Source organism: Netta rufina, assembly GCF_964035555.1.
Source record: "Netta rufina genome assembly, chromosome: 5".
In the NCBI taxonomy this organism is placed as follows: Eukaryota; Metazoa; Chordata; class Aves; order Anseriformes; family Anatidae; genus Netta; species Netta rufina.
Genome location: NC_140128.1, coordinates 39,646,995 through 39,661,824, shown reverse-complemented (window position 1 = coordinate 39,661,824; position 14,830 = coordinate 39,646,995). Strand labels below are relative to the sequence as shown.

The 14,830-nt window shown below is 52.0% G+C and overlaps 1 protein-coding gene across 1 annotated transcript; it reads right to left on the bottom strand.

Annotated features, from left to right (window-relative positions):
• Positions 1–1,741: 1,741 nt before the first annotated feature.
• On the bottom strand, positions 1,742–14,589 carry TMED10 (transmembrane p24 trafficking protein 10). Its single transcript, XM_084287503.1, has 5 exons — positions 14,274–14,589; positions 11,038–11,158; positions 6,479–6,552; positions 2,572–2,698; positions 1,742–2,127 (listed from the first exon to the last, which is right to left on the bottom strand). Exons 1-5 carry the CDS (start codon positions 14,532–14,534, stop codon positions 2,006–2,008), a joined length of 705 nt encoding a protein of 234 aa, XP_084143629.1. The 5' UTR covers positions 14,535–14,589; the 3' UTR covers positions 1,742–2,005.
• Between the last annotated feature and the right edge of the window lie 241 nt (positions 14,590–14,830).

Sequence of the window (14,830 nt, the reverse complement as noted above, 5' to 3'; positions counted from 1 at the left end):
ACCCACCCCAGCGCGGCGAGGACCAAGGCGCAGCACCAGAGCGATGACACTGTAACAGTCACCTGGAGGACGTAAGGCCTCACCACATTTTTGAGAGAACGGTGTCTTCATACTCCGAGAAGGATGGGGAGAAGGGAATCACAACGGACAAGACGGGGAAGGCCCCTTGCTTGTACTGTCTTTTCAATTCATATAAAAACAAAAGCAAAAACCTTAACAGATCTACAGGCTTCAAACTGTAGGACCTAAAGCTACCTTCCAATGACTTCTGTAATTAAGTCCTGTGGCATCACTGCTGTTCTGCAGTGTAACAGCTTTAAAAACGTACAAGGATAAAGGGAGAGGAGTGGACTTGGATTCTTAATATGGCTTTATAAAAAAAAAAAGAAAAAGCAATATAAGCACTTGCCAGTGGAACTAACAACCCCAGGATCTTGGTGATGGCAAAGGAGCAACAAAACACTAACGCTGTTCAATGACAGTAAGTCATCTTTTCACCCTTTCCCATAGCCTCACCCTGGACAACCGTTTCCCCCTGGCAACAGATCAGGTTCAGGTTGTCAATTATTAACAAATGCTTTTTTCCCAAATGGTAGGCTGGACCCAGGGCCATGATAACCTGCTCCCTAGCCAGAAGGGTCGAGGCACGTGAGACCAGAACGCTGTGCTGCTGAACCGTTTGCTCTGAAGGAATGCAGAGAAGGTGAAAGAATTTTAATCGCTGCCTACAAACTGCAGTATGTAAGTCCAGGAAGTTAACCTGCCTGTTTTTCCCCAGCCTGCTTATTCATTGTAATTCCATCGGGACGGCTGAGGAACCATGAGAGGCTGCTTGCTCTCTGTGGTACCGCACAGAAGAACAATTCTGTTGAGGGCACAGTTCAGACCCCCTTCGGATGTAGCATTAGCCTGTTCCTACCCTGTACTGCTTTTCAAGATCATCCCCATTCTTCCAACAACTCCTCCGCCGTCCTTCAAAGCACCCCTTGCATCCTCAGACCTCAAAGCAGGGCACAGGCCTTCACGCTCCACATCAACGGCAGCTCACCTTGCTTTGAGGTCTCAGGAAATGAGATTCAGCCAGCTGCCTGCTGAATAAACGTTACACTATTAGCTGAAAAAAGTCTCCTGCTCAATTTAAGATCAAGTTCCCTAGCATAACCTGCTCCTATTTGCTCTGTGACTGTATCTGAGGCCTTCTCTCTGCACAAAAGGTCGCTGCTGATTACAGCTTTCAGGAAAATTGCTGCATCATTTCAGGACAAGAGAGGCAAATCCAAGACAAGCACATGGAGTAAGGGCAGGCCCAAGGCTGGACAGCCTCTCTGAGCAAAGCAGGGCTCTGCTTCCCAAGCTCAAACACATTACAAAGCTGTCCTTCCAAGGCTCCCCTTACTCCAGGCTGAACCATCGTATGCTCAGGTGCCTTGACCCACCAGCTCCCACAGGGAGAAACACCAAGGTCCACAACAGGGACCAAACCTTGGACCCCCCTCTATTATCCTCAAGCTCTGCTGGAATGGTAAATCCTATTTCTTTGCCCTCACCTTCGTTTGCATGAGGCCTGGATCCCAGCTGGTCGGAACAGGGAATCCCTCACTCCACCCCGGTGCTGGCTGCATGGCACCTACAGAGCTCAGCAGGACCAAGTGGCTCAGGGTAACACTACAGTCACAGACAGATGGGAGACATCATCAAGATTACAAAAGGGGAACAGACAGCGCAAAAAGCTCGCTGCAGCTGTCATGGAAACATCATTTTTTTATTTAATCGCTGCCCCAGGAAACCCCAAACCCATCACAAGCTGCCCCACCCTCAACATCCAACAGGATTTCTCCAGTCCCCAGTTGCCTCCAGCTTTATGGTTCCCTCCCCCTTTGGGGTCCAAGTTCCTGCAGAAAAGCTCCAGTCAGGGGGTATCATCTGTGAGATGGCTCCGGGGGGCACGGCCGGTCCCAGCGGTGTCCAGCTGGGTCTGGGAGGAGGGGGAGGAGGACTTGTTCCTTTACTCAATCAGTTTCTTGGCCTTGAAGAAGCGACGCAGGTAGAAAACCTGCCAGGTGGCCAGTCCGATGAGACAGCACATGGAGAAAATGCTGAAGTACAGAACCCGGGTGTTTGTCGATTCTGAAAGAGACAAGAACCCATTGCATGGCAGTCTGACATCACAGGATGCTCCTTAAAACCCTGGGAACCTCGCCCTCCTCTCTCCCCACCCCTGCGAAACGTCAAAGGCAAGATATCAAACACCACGAGGGCGAGGGCGCCCAAGCACCAGCAGTACCTGAGAATAAACGCAGGGGGAACAATGAGAGGGAACAAGGTGAAACTTCGGTTAATGGGCAACATGAAATGGTAAGATTAATGCTCATTAGGAATGGAGACAGGAAGAAATGGTTTCTAGAAATGGGAAACAAGACAGTACGACTGCTCAAGGGAAGAGAGAGGGCTTTCTCTTAGTAGGAACGGAACAGGCAGAGACTGCTGTAATTGCTTGTTCTCCCTACCAACACGTTCAGCAGAAGTAAGGGTCTTAGAGCTCCAGCCCTCCAAAGGAGCACAGTCTCTTACCATTCGTGTCCCTCATCTCTTCTTCTCGTTTCTTCATATAGGCAAAGTCATTCACAATAGACTCTGAGAGATCTTCCAGCCGCCTCAGTTCTACCTCCAGAGGCTTCAACTTCTCCACTTTAGCGATCTACAAAACATGAGAGTCAGGCAGTCACTGAACCAAAGCCAAAAGCTCCTACACGGGCTTTTACTGCCATTTTGCACCACTCCTCCTCACACACTCCAGATCTGGGGCATCCTTCCCCCTCGGGAAACACCTCTACGAGCCAGGAACTCCCACTGCATAAACTGCTATCACCTCTCCCACCTGTTTGCTGAAACACACTCGGGTCTGCCCCTCCTACTCACCAGAGGAGCTCAGCATGCACACAACACATCCTTCCTTATTCGGCCTAGCATTCCCTTACTCACAGTTGGCTTCTGACAAGTGGGTAGAGGAGCTTGCCACGTGGCTACACCTCCAGTGAACAGCAGTCACAGCTCAAGGTAAGTTGATTTTAACTTACAGGCGTGTGTAATATTGCTGGCTGTGCACACTGGGTATTAGCGCCGAGACTCGCTTGGCTAAACATTGCCCCAGAAAGTCGGGGCAGCCTGATCCTGACAGCAGCGGTTCGCTTACACCCACAGGAGCCCGGGGGTTGTGAGCTGAGAAGCTCAAGGCCAGGACACGCTCTTGGCAGGGCTGCGCAGCTCCAGAGCACTGCAGCTGCCACCAGATGCCGCTGTGGGAATACCTTTCGGGATGGGCTACGCTTGAGCCAGTCAGAAAGATAAAAATACGCTTCCCTCGTAAAAGCTGGTTTGATACAACATCACTTTTTGTGCACACCACGCAACCTGCAAGCTACAGACTTGTATATAAAAGAAACATCTACAGGGAATTCAATTAGAAAGCTCACTCCGTAACAGCAATACTTGAAGCTGAGTGTATGAGCACATGTCCTTGCTCTGATCCTGACCATAACCCGACTAAACATCATGCAAAATCTGTGACAAGGACATTCCTAACTGCATTTCCTGCCACGGCTGCTTTGGAAAACTCTGGTTCTCACACAGGACTTGCCACTACCACGACTGACAGACAGGCCAACGCCAGGGTGACGCCACGCGGGGAAGGCTCAGCACCAAAAGCACACGGGTGTCCCCACGGTGACGCAGAGGAGGCTCAGGAGGCACCCCCAGCCCTACCGGCAGGCAGTAGGTGGCGCTGGGGGAGCGGGCAAGCTGCAGCGCTGCTGAGACACCGCCAGGACACTGAAGGGTCTTCGCATGACACACATCTGGGTAAGCAGCAGGCTCTCGAGCAGTCATCTGAGCCGTTTTATGCTGAGGTGAGCTGTACGTTAAATCTGCCAGCGCAGCAGTGTCAGCTTGGAGCACACGTGCGAAGAGGGCGTAGGAAATGAGAGGTTAAAACCCTCCCGGCTTTCTAGTCAAGAGGCTGCACTGACAAAACTCTGGCCAGGATGCACATCTGCCAGCAGATCTTTGCTAAAAAAAACCCTAGCAGCAGCACAAGCGTGCCTACGGCCTGGACTCTGCTGACACAGCTCTAGCAGCAGGTCTGTACCAGGGACAAGGGGTCAGGGACCTCTGCTGACAAAACAACCCTGAGCTGACTGCCTCCGTTATCCTCCTGGAGGGCACTTTTCCATACCCACAGGCTTGAACGGTTCCCCTGGGAAAAACTCTGTTTTTTCTGCTCCATCCTGCATCCCTTCAGCTGCTTTTAAAAGGTGTAGCTACAAAAACACGACAGCCTATTTCAGTCCTGCATGTACTCTCACACACAGAACCTGGATTTCTCTCAGCCCAAGTGAAACCAAAGAGCACTGCTGCTCCAAGACAGTCTGTAAAAAGCCCACTGAGCCTCCGTGGTGGTGGAACACCGCGGTCCTGGAAGGCACAAGAACATCCGTACCAAACAAACAGCTGAGACAACTCCACTGAGCTTCTCGGGGGCCACTTAAAGGTGCATCAAAGCCTGCCTAGCACAGAGAGAGACTGTAGCCAGGAACTGGCAAGGAGTTGCTCATCCGGAAAGGAATTTTAAGAAGTTTAAATCTCCAAGCCTTCTCGGTGTCCTCTGAGAAGTCCTTTCACTCCTACTTACTGACTGAAGAAAGGTGTATCTCCCATCCCAGAGAACTAAGGCCCGTCACTGCCATGCAGCGGGGCAGTAAGATTTTCTAACCTGGATCACTCTCCCAGCTCCTCTGCTCCAAACACATCTGCACCTATGCAAGTTCATGAAGCCAGGCACGGACATCATCCCTGCTCTCACTGCCCATGCCCACGCACAAGCAGGACAGCATCACTGCCCCTAATCCAACCCCTGCATCAACTCTTGTAGGAGTTCAGCAAGAACCAGTGGGAGGAGGACAAAGGCACCACTGGCTCCGAGGACACGAAGAAAAGGTTCAAAAAGGCAGCAATTCCAGGAGAGAAATCTGGCAGCAGCCTTCCCCTCAAGGCCTTACAACAACCTGTCAAGTCCTAAAACACAAATACTCTAGCAACCTGGGGCAGAGGGTGAAAAAAAAGAAAAAACACTACAAAACAGTTACTAAAGATCAGTAGTAGCTTTACAAGCACTAGGTGAGACTGAGTCCTTCGCAGACACACCGCTCAACAAGGCTCGACACAGCCTGTCCCTCAGAGGTCCCCCACGAGGCAAGGACGCTTGTTGGCAGTGTCGAGATCTCCATTCAGGTGGGACTGCAAGTCTGAATTCTTCTTTTCCTACATTTGTCCCTTCTCCATTGGTAGAGCTACACTGGGGACAAGAGTAACACGTACTGGGTTTGATAACGTAACTCAAGAGTAATCTGCAGGGCTGTTTTAAAGACATTCTGTAAACACAGTCACCAGAGTCCTCCCGGTTACACTCTCAGGGGTCACCACGTAGGATTTCACCATCTCGTAATCCTCCAACAGCTGGTTTAGCCGGACAGACTGCCCACTGACAGCTTTGCTCTTCCCCAGCCCCAAGCAGTTTTTCTACTCTTCACATACAGTGACTGTACTGACGTAAGCCACGGAGGAACGGCTAGCCCAGAGTTCAGAAGGACAGCAGAACCCAACATGCCCATCTGAGAAACTCATCAGTTCCCTAACTGCCACCGTACGCAGTCTCCTCTGTTGCCCTCTCCTCCCTAAGGCAGGAACCTTTCTCCTCTAACAACTCTCAGGCTCTGCTGGGGGCTGCTCGACCCCAAATTCCAGCAAGCCAGAAGCACAGAAGCCATCAAAATTCAGCACCCAAAACCACCAGACTGGCCCAGCCACAAAGCAACTGCTATTCCTCACAGCTGCTCCGGGGCTAAGCAAGCTGTGTCCTCCCAGGATGGGAACGTTCAGGGTTTGATGCCTGTTCCCAGTGTGACGCCTGCAAACCAAATACACATTTCACACCAACTGCCAAATACCTTTACACTGATATACGGCCAGTTCTTAGAAACTCACAAGCACCGTGTTTCAGGGCTGTCAAGCCAACACATCTCCCAGTGAGGAAGGCAGTAACGATGCAGCTTGACCTTTAGGAGGCTCTGACGTTCACCTAAAATACCCTCCACTGCTAGGGCAGGGGAAACTGCACATCTCAGTATCTTGTTGCTTGTAATACCTATGCCCAGAAGCTGGGTCACACTGCCCTGGCAAAGATATAAATAAAAGTTCACACATTAGGCTCCAGTTCCCAGAGCCCAGAACGAATGTCAGTTGATATTTATCTTTTTTTTTTTTTTTCCCCTAGCAGACAAAGCTTCCCTGGGACTGTAAGTTGCAGACAGGCTTTCATCACCGCTGGGAAAACGGCTTCCCATCATGAGCCCCAGATCTACAAATAGCATCACGTGAGTGCTGGGAAAGGGGAGTCCGAGGGGCAGGCAGCCAGGGGACATACCTCCTCGTAGTTCTTTGCTTCGACTCCATGCTTCATATCCAGAATCACGAGCTGGTCCGGCATCCTCCCTGTTCCTGGAAGCATAATGAAAGGATTCATTGTGCGAAATGTTCAGCCTGCCAGGAAATCACCAGCTCGCTCTCCCCAGCGCTGAGGAAGGCCTCACAACATCCCTCCCCTCCGTGTCTGCAGCTAACTGCGGAGGCAGCACAGTCCAGCCTAAAAATACAGACTTCAGAATAAATCCTGGCTGAGGGAGAGCCTCCCAAAGATAATGGGAACAAGCTGTAACCAAAAGTGCTAAGTGTGTGTAGGATGCAAATCACTGTAAAAACTGCAGAGGATTAGAAATGAATACCAGCTGCCACGAGGCAGCCTGGCTAAAGTCACCAGGGGGACAACTCTTCAAGCTGGGAAGCCCGTGTTCCTCCTCGCAGGAAGTACACCAACAGCCACCAAGGTTACTGAGGTGGGAAGTGATTTTATATTTAGAAAAGGAGAAGGAAAGCTGCTTTAATTGAGGAAGGCAGCATATGGGGACTAGTGATCCTCACATGCTGCACTATCTGCAGAAACGAAGGCAGCATCTTTACTGCAGGATCTTTACAGGGAAAGAACTGACCAGACACACTGTTCTCAGACCCACGTTGCAAATGCAAACCCCAAGATGTCTGCAGCCACAAAAACAGTGAGGAGGATAAGGCTGCAGTCAACAGCACAAGTATCTTTTAAGGCTGTGGCCCCTTGCTGGAGAAGCCTACTGCTAATTCCTTGTTGTTTTTTAACTGCTACAAATTCTCATATCTGAGAATATTCACAAGAGGGGGGGAAAAACGTCTATGAATTTAAGACACTCTGAAGGAATGCAGCACATCAGCTGACCCGAGCATCATACTGCACCCTACCACCCACCAAGGAAATGTCTGTACACAACACATTCCCAAAGCCCAGCACTTGGGGGCACGCAGTTGTCCCCAGCGAGCTGCCAGCACAGCACAAGGTCTGAATTCCCTCACACTGCAAACTTCAGAGCTTTTCTCCAGGAGCACGTCCAATTCTCACACCGAGCCCTAGGTAGCTGCCAGGTGGATGTTCCCTCAGCCCACAAGCAAATTCAATATACAGGTAACACGGGGTCACTGCAGCCAGAGGCAGCAACATATTGCAGGTCTTCAATGCAACATCCCCAGTTTCTGTCTCTATCCACTGAACAGCTCTTCCAACAGCAGAATGGAATCACCTCCACCTTCTACTGCTGTCAGAGCACAGAATGATCCACTAGCAACATCAGCCTTATCATCTGCAAGCTGTTTCTTAATTCCTGAGGATACTGCAGCTCAAAATTCTCACTCAGCCACATAAGAGCCTCATAGATAAATCAGAATTAGGATGTTTTTGTATAAAATACCAGTTACTGTAAAAACGAACTTAAAACCTAGCATGCTCTTTAACAGACATGTTGTACACAACCATGCAGTGCTCCTTCCTCCAGCCACAAGTTTAGACCACTTTTGACGCCTATCAGCATGTCTGCAGACTGGCAGGCAGGGGGATTGACAGTAGCTGCAGAAGAAAATGCGAAGCATGCAGTTCAGAGAGGGGTTTTTATGTTGTTTAAATTACAGCAACTTGGTTGGACAACTTGAGCTTCCAGGAGGAGATGAGAAAGATGAAGAGGACAGTGAAGAGAACAGAACTGGAAGGATTCATTTGTAAGGCTGGAGGGGAGAGCTGCCAAGAAAGCAGAAAAATGAGAGCTGCTGGGAGCAAGGGGATGGAAAGCAGACATTCTGCAAGAGGTTAACGTTGTCAGAGACTGCCCTGGAAAACCTCAAGCTGCTCTTCCAGAAGATTACTGAGCCCAAGGCACAAGCAGAAGCTTCCCTTAAGCTCATCAGATCCTCTGCGCCTCCTTACACCTCCTGCAGCTGGGGCTCACCAGAGCAGAGATCAGATCAGCACAGTAAAACAAACCGAAAAAAGCAGCAAGTCCCAGCTAAGCCATCCAGCTGATACCTACAACCCCCAGGGTCTTCAAGAGGTTATCTCATGCAAGTACGGAGCTGTTTCCTAGGAGACTAAAGGAGCTCCTCATTTGTAGTCAATGCAAAAACAAGGTGGTTGAACTGGAGGTCATTTTTTTTTCACAAAAGAATGCCAGAAAAAATAAGGTATTAAACCCCAAGTTGGGAAAAGTAGGATTATGGAAGGAGCAAAGAGGTAAAGATGGAGACGGGAGAGGGACTTTTAATCAGGGAGTGTAGCAATAGGACAAAGGGCAACAGCTTTAAATCAAAAGAGGGCAGATTTCGATTAGACATGAGGAAGAAATTCTTTACCCAGAGGGTGGTGAGGCACTGGCACAGGCTGCCCAGAGCAGCTATGGATGCCCCATCCCTGGTGGTGCTCAAGGCTTTGGGCAACCTGGTCTGGTGCTGTGCTTGTCAGGAACTGGCTCATGATGCTAGAGTAAGTGCACTTGGGAACAGATCAGTGGTCAGTAAGACAGGATCCTTCCACCCTGGAAGCGGGGCAAAAAGCCCATCGTACGAACACGCACAGCTTCAAGGAGCACTCTAAGAACTCCTTCCCTCTCCTAGTGTGGGCCTTCTGCACAGGATCTCCTTCTCACTTCCTCTTCCTCATTTCTGCGGTGAAGGATTGAGAAATCCCAGTCGCTCAGATCTCTCAGGGCCCAACGGCTCTGGGCTTCCTCTACCAACAGTTCTCCTCTTCCAGAGCTCCAACGCCCTCCTTGCTGCAGCACTGCAAGTCCTGACCACCTACTTGAGGTAACTATGAAAAGGAAAGGAGAAACATGGGGAGAAAAGAGAGCCTGGTCAGTTGCCCCATCCCCTTGCTTGCATTAAAGGGGAAACGAGGCACTGCCTTGTGACACGGTTACTTCTTCCACAGCACCTCAACCGAGTCCTGCACTGATCAGGCCTCACGGTGCCACCTCCCTTGCTTCAACATTTCCTTAAAATCCAGCACAAGCAGGGGAAATCTGCAGACACCCATCACGCAGTAAAAATTGTCAGCAAGGTTTGTGGGGCCCCTGGGTCAAAGAAGAAACTGGCAGCTTGAAGGACCCTAAAGAGAAGGCCTATGGAAGAAGATCCAACTGCCCAACTGAACAGCTCTAGATTTTGGCACTTCAGTCCCCACTAGCCACTGAGCAGAAGCTGCGCTTACAAATGTTATCCTCGTTGGTACCAAAAGCTCCAATACAAGCTTGCAACAAGGCAGGGAAGCCAAGGAGCAAACACTTGACGCAACAAAAAGAGCCACAAGAGGCTCTGGCTAGGCAAGAAACCTCTGGTCACAAGCACTGAAGTAAGAGTCTAGACACAACTAAAGAAAGAAGCCTCTCCCACTTCAGTGCGTGATCTCTGAAAGGGTTTGTGGCACTGTCTGGAGGCCTCCCAAACACCCAGGTGTGGGACAGTAAATAGCAGCAGCAGCTCTCCCGGATGAGTCACCGGGGCCTGCATGTCTCGATGCGTTAAGGAGCACTGGGAAGCCCTACCTTCACCATGAAAAGGCAGAACCCTGAGCATTTGGGGTCACTGTCTCATCTGCAAAATATGATGGAAGAGGTTTTCAAGCCAGATCCCTCCCCGAACCGATAAAGATGGCCTTCTGTTTCTGGAAAGTCCTCTGCAGCTTGCAAATTACTTGCATCTTCTGCACGGAGCAGAGCAGAGCAGATGCTGCCTTTCAGCAGATCCGGGGAACACTGCTAGTGACTGCTCTTCGGGGTCTATACGGTAAGACACGGGAGAATCAGCTCCAGGGAGCAGAACTCAGACAGTGACGGTGAGGAGACGCGAGCACTCACAAGCTTGCACAGGCTCACCCACACCACAGGGGACTGGAAGCCACGTGCTGGCTGCTTTCAGCACATCTGTCCCGAGGATGAGCCCGGGCACCCAGAGCAGCACATGCGTCACCTCACAGGAAACGAGCCTCGGTGCTCGTTAGGCAACCATCCCTGCAGCACAAATGCAAAGCTGACGTCCGGCTCATTTCCCCTTCCCTTTATTGACTGCTTCGCAGTTGTGGGTGCAAACCATGGCCACGTGCTGCTAACCTAACAGGATTGCAGCCAAGCACACGCTCTGCAGGTCACTTTCTAGCTAATGGGGAGAGATGGGCAGCGGGGGAGAAAGGCCAGGTCCTGGAAATGATGGCATCGTGCTCCGTTCTGGCTTGACTGCAGGATGAGAAGCATGAAAAGAGCAGGAGAGGTGAGGCTTGCACCCTGATGCTGCCATTCACTGCAACTGTGCTGACCTGTGTAGGAGGAACACATAATTCCCCTTTCTTAGGCCTCTTTCAGAGGAAACCTGAGCACTCTGTACAGCAGCCACAGGGGAATACTTAACTTCCAAATGCAACACAGACAGCAAATGCTCTGCACCAGTGAGGTTGTCCACAAACTCCAGAGAAACAGCTTTAAAAGGCAAGATGTTCTGCAGACTCTGCTCAGAACCACAATCCACGTACCTCTCATGCACACACCCACCCGAATTCACCAGAAGCTAAAGGACACTTACCCACGGGAAGCTTGCTCTCGAAGCAGGCCTCAAACATGTCATAGTCCTCAGTGGTGAAGGCAAACTTGCCCTTCGTGGCATCCTCCTTGGCGTACAGGATGTGTCCCGCCGAGTCAGTTATCTGTGTGAGAGAGAGACGGCGAGGGTAAGGAACAGCACTGCACTGCCACGGGATCACTCAGCATAAAAACTGTACGAGTTCTCCTGGATCTGCCACATTCTGATTTTGGAGGTTTCCCCTCTTCTTTGCACCTGTATCAACTCCTCCCCTACGGATCCCCGCCAAGCTGACAAAGCCAGAGTGCCTCTCTGTAACTACCAACTCAAACAAATAAACAAAACAAATAGAGAAAAAGAAACAAAACCAAAAAAAAAAGAAAACCGACCCAAAACCGAAAACCACACCGATTTCTCTTCCTCCTATAACCCCTGAATACAGGCTGCATTTAGGAACTCGAGCTGTGCCAAACTGTCATTCACTGCCTTCTTTTTGCAAGCAAAAATCAGAAACTCCCATGGTAGCAGACGCAGAGAAGCCTTATGGGACAAAAAAGGCTCATTCCCCAGAAGATGACACAAAGAAGGGTGTATCTATTACCCCACAAATGAACAATCAGCGCAGCCCCAAGTTACACAAGGTCAGGGTGCCAAGGTCCATAGAAGTGGCCACTTCAGAGAACTCACTCAGACTACACAGACGGAGTAATGACTGCTTTGCACTACGTCTCTGAAATTACTAAGAATAGGTAAAAACTGTACACGGTCTACAAAAATGCTTCACCCAAGAGTAAAAAAGGACACACATTCCGTGGCACAGACTGAGACAATTGCTGTGCTCAATTAAAAGGTCAAGCTGCTCGAAATACACTGAGTTGGGTAAAAAAATGCAGGCATTACCATGCTGCAAGAAAATCAACAGCACTCTCCTCTGCATTGTTTCCCGGTTTCCCTCAGCAGGTATGTCTGAAGAGCCCGAGAATCATCTCAAGGATGCAGAAGGCAGAGGTGCAGAACATATTTTGTGGTACAGAGCAGATACATCAGACATTCTCCTTTACTCCGTCTTACAACTGAAGTCTACAACCTTGCAATCTACAACCTTGTTTCCCTGTAAAAGAGCCACATGGAAAGGCTACGTACCCAAAACGATTTTAGGGAAACGCTTCTTTTCTTATTTCAACACCTAATTAACTCCCTGCCACAGGACAGCACTGAGACTGACCGCTTGCTCATATTTGGAACAGGTACAGACTTTTACGTGGATATAATGAGTTGCTACACTAGGCAGGAAAAATAATAAAGGGTATAAATCCTGCAGCCTCAGGGCATAAGGAACAAGCTCCCCCTGCACACAGATTGCTCCATAACCGTGTGTTGCAGGACGTGCAGCTGCTGCCCCTGTGCCGTATGGCATTGTCTACCTGAGAACACCTCGGAGCCTCCGTGGCTGCTCCCTTTCAGAGCTCCACCTGCGTCCGAGCTGTGCACAAATGAGCGCACGCCACGCAGCCGGGCACAGGCTGCAGGCACCTGGCCGTGCCAGCACGGCACACGGGCACACGTCCCAGTCACCATGTGCTGCAGGAAAACCAGGGCACCTGCCTGGCTGCACATCTGGGCTGGCACTGGGCTCTCACCAAGCTGTGTGACAAGAACACCGCAAAGAAAGCCCTCAAATGCCCCCGTTGTTTCCAGCATTATTCCCTCAGGGCTTTCTGGGAGCAGAGCTAATCTTTAGCGAGAGGATATTGCGCTGCTTGAGCTGGTTTTGTCCTTTCCAGCTCCAACGGCCTGCCCACAATCGGGATCTGAGATGGCAAGAGCTGTGCTCTGCTCCCCGAATCAGCCCCGTGCATCAGCTCAGCTGGGCGTGCGGGGGTGGGAGAAGCTGCTAAAAGCCCAGCCAGAACACTTGCGGGGGAGAGGCTGACCTGAAAGGGATTTTTCATGATGTTCAAACGTTATTTACAGTAACACGGCCCTCCACAGGCAGGGCATTGTTCGCCCCTGACAAAGAGCCCAGCGATTCCCCGTCCCGCCAGGCCCTACAACGGCACAGCCGCACGTGATGTGATGCCGGCGGGACGTCATCCGCCCCGAGGCTCCCTGCTGCAGCCAGCTGGCAGGGCGCGAGGATTCCTCGCAACAGAGGCTGCCACTGTTGGTGTGGGAGCACCACAAACACCCCGCTCAGCTCACGGATGGGAGCTGCACCGAGCACGGCCACAATTAACCACCAGCCTCCCACCTTCGGGTGGCCCCATCCCAGGGACTGGAGCAGGCCAGGCAGCAAGGGAGGAGCGAGACCACTGCGGGTGGATGTCCTGAGCTGTGTTTTCTCACAGCAACTGGGACACAAGGAGCAAGAAGCATGCACCTAGCACAGGCACTGCCACACTCACAGCAGGCCCAGAGCATCAGGTGGCTGCACCTGAGCGGTAAGATGGAAAGCAGGAATGGCATAGGTGGTTATGTGCCCATTGTGGCTTTTGAGAGTAGCGTGGGACCTTCACTTACTGATTTTTACATCAAATTGATTTTATAGTTTCAGCAAAATGGAACTTCATAGCTCTGGTCAAATGGAGCTTCCAGAAGCACTCCTGTTTGGGTACCTGCTTCAGGAGCAAAGCCAGAGTGAGACTGAAGTGTTCACCACCTCCCTAGGCAAGGCCTCTGTAACAAGGGGAGGTTTCTAAGAGACTGAGGGGTCAGGGTGGGCAACCCGAGAAGCAGGATGCTCGGTAAGAGAAAAACAGGGGGATGTGCTCAACCTGAAATACACGTGCCTCACCAGGGGAAGGTTTTAAAGCACGTAAGCTGCCCACATACAGACACGTTTCCTTTTATAGATGATGCAACAGATTAAAAATAAAATAAAATAAAATAAAATAAAATAAAATAAAATAAAATAAAATAAAATAAAATAAAATAAAATAAAATAAAATAAAATAAACCAAAAGCAGGGCTCCAGAGGCAGCCCACAACCGGGGCCAGCTGCCGCAGGGCCTCCACGTGCCCGGCTGCGCCGTGACCCCGTTCCCGAGCAGCCCCTCCCGCCCCCCGGTCCAGCCCCGGCCCGGCCCCGGTCCCCTGCCCCCACACCGGGCCGGGCCCCGCCGCCCCCCAGCCCCGCCCCGGCCCCGCCCCGCGCCACGTCCGGGCCGGGCCGAGCCGAGCAGCGGCAGCGCCGGTCCCGGTCCCGGTGGCGGTGTCGGTCCCGGTGGCGGTGCCGTCACCTTGAGGTTGGCGGAGGGCCCGCTGGAGGAGCCCGGCGGGGCGCCGATCTCGTACTCGCCGGTGACCAGCGTGTCGCGGTGGATCTCCTCCCGCAGGCACTTGCGCGCCTTGCCGGGCAGCTGGAAGGAGATGGGCCGCGCCGGGCCGGCCAGCAGCAGCAGCAGCAGCAGCGGCAGGAGCGGGAACGGGAGCGGGGCCGGCCGGGGCCGGGGCCCGGCGCTGTGTCGGGGGCGGCCGGGCGGCGGCAGCGGCAGCGGCATGGCGGCGGCTCGGGCAGCGACGGGGCCGGCCTCCGCCCCGCTCCGCCCCACGTGACCGCCGCCGCCGCCTGCGTCACGCCGCGGGAGCCGTTGGCGCTCGAATCGGGCCCGCGCCGCGGGGCGGGGCCTCGCCTCACGGGCGGCCGTTGGGGGGGTGGGGGGGGCACGGCCGGCACCGCGCCTCGCTGAGGGGGTCCTCGGCACAGATCTGCCTGAGGTGTTGTAATAAAATAAAACAAAACACGCAGGCACACAGCAAGGTGCGCACAGTCTAAATTCACACACTCCCAGGGCTT

Coding starts and splice junctions, on each gene's coding strand:
- TMED10 (XM_084287503.1), bottom strand. CDS start 14,534: ATGCCGCTGCCGCTGCCGCCGCCCGGCCGCCCCCGACACAGCGCCGGG. Junction 6,553..11,037: donor CGAGAGCAAGCTTCCCGTGG/GTAAGTGTCCTT, acceptor TTATGCTTCCAG/GAACAGGGAGGATGCCGGAC. Junction 2,699..6,478: donor AAGCAAAGAACTACGAGGAG/GTATGTCCCCTG, acceptor CATGTTTTGTAG/ATCGCTAAAGTGGAGAAGTT.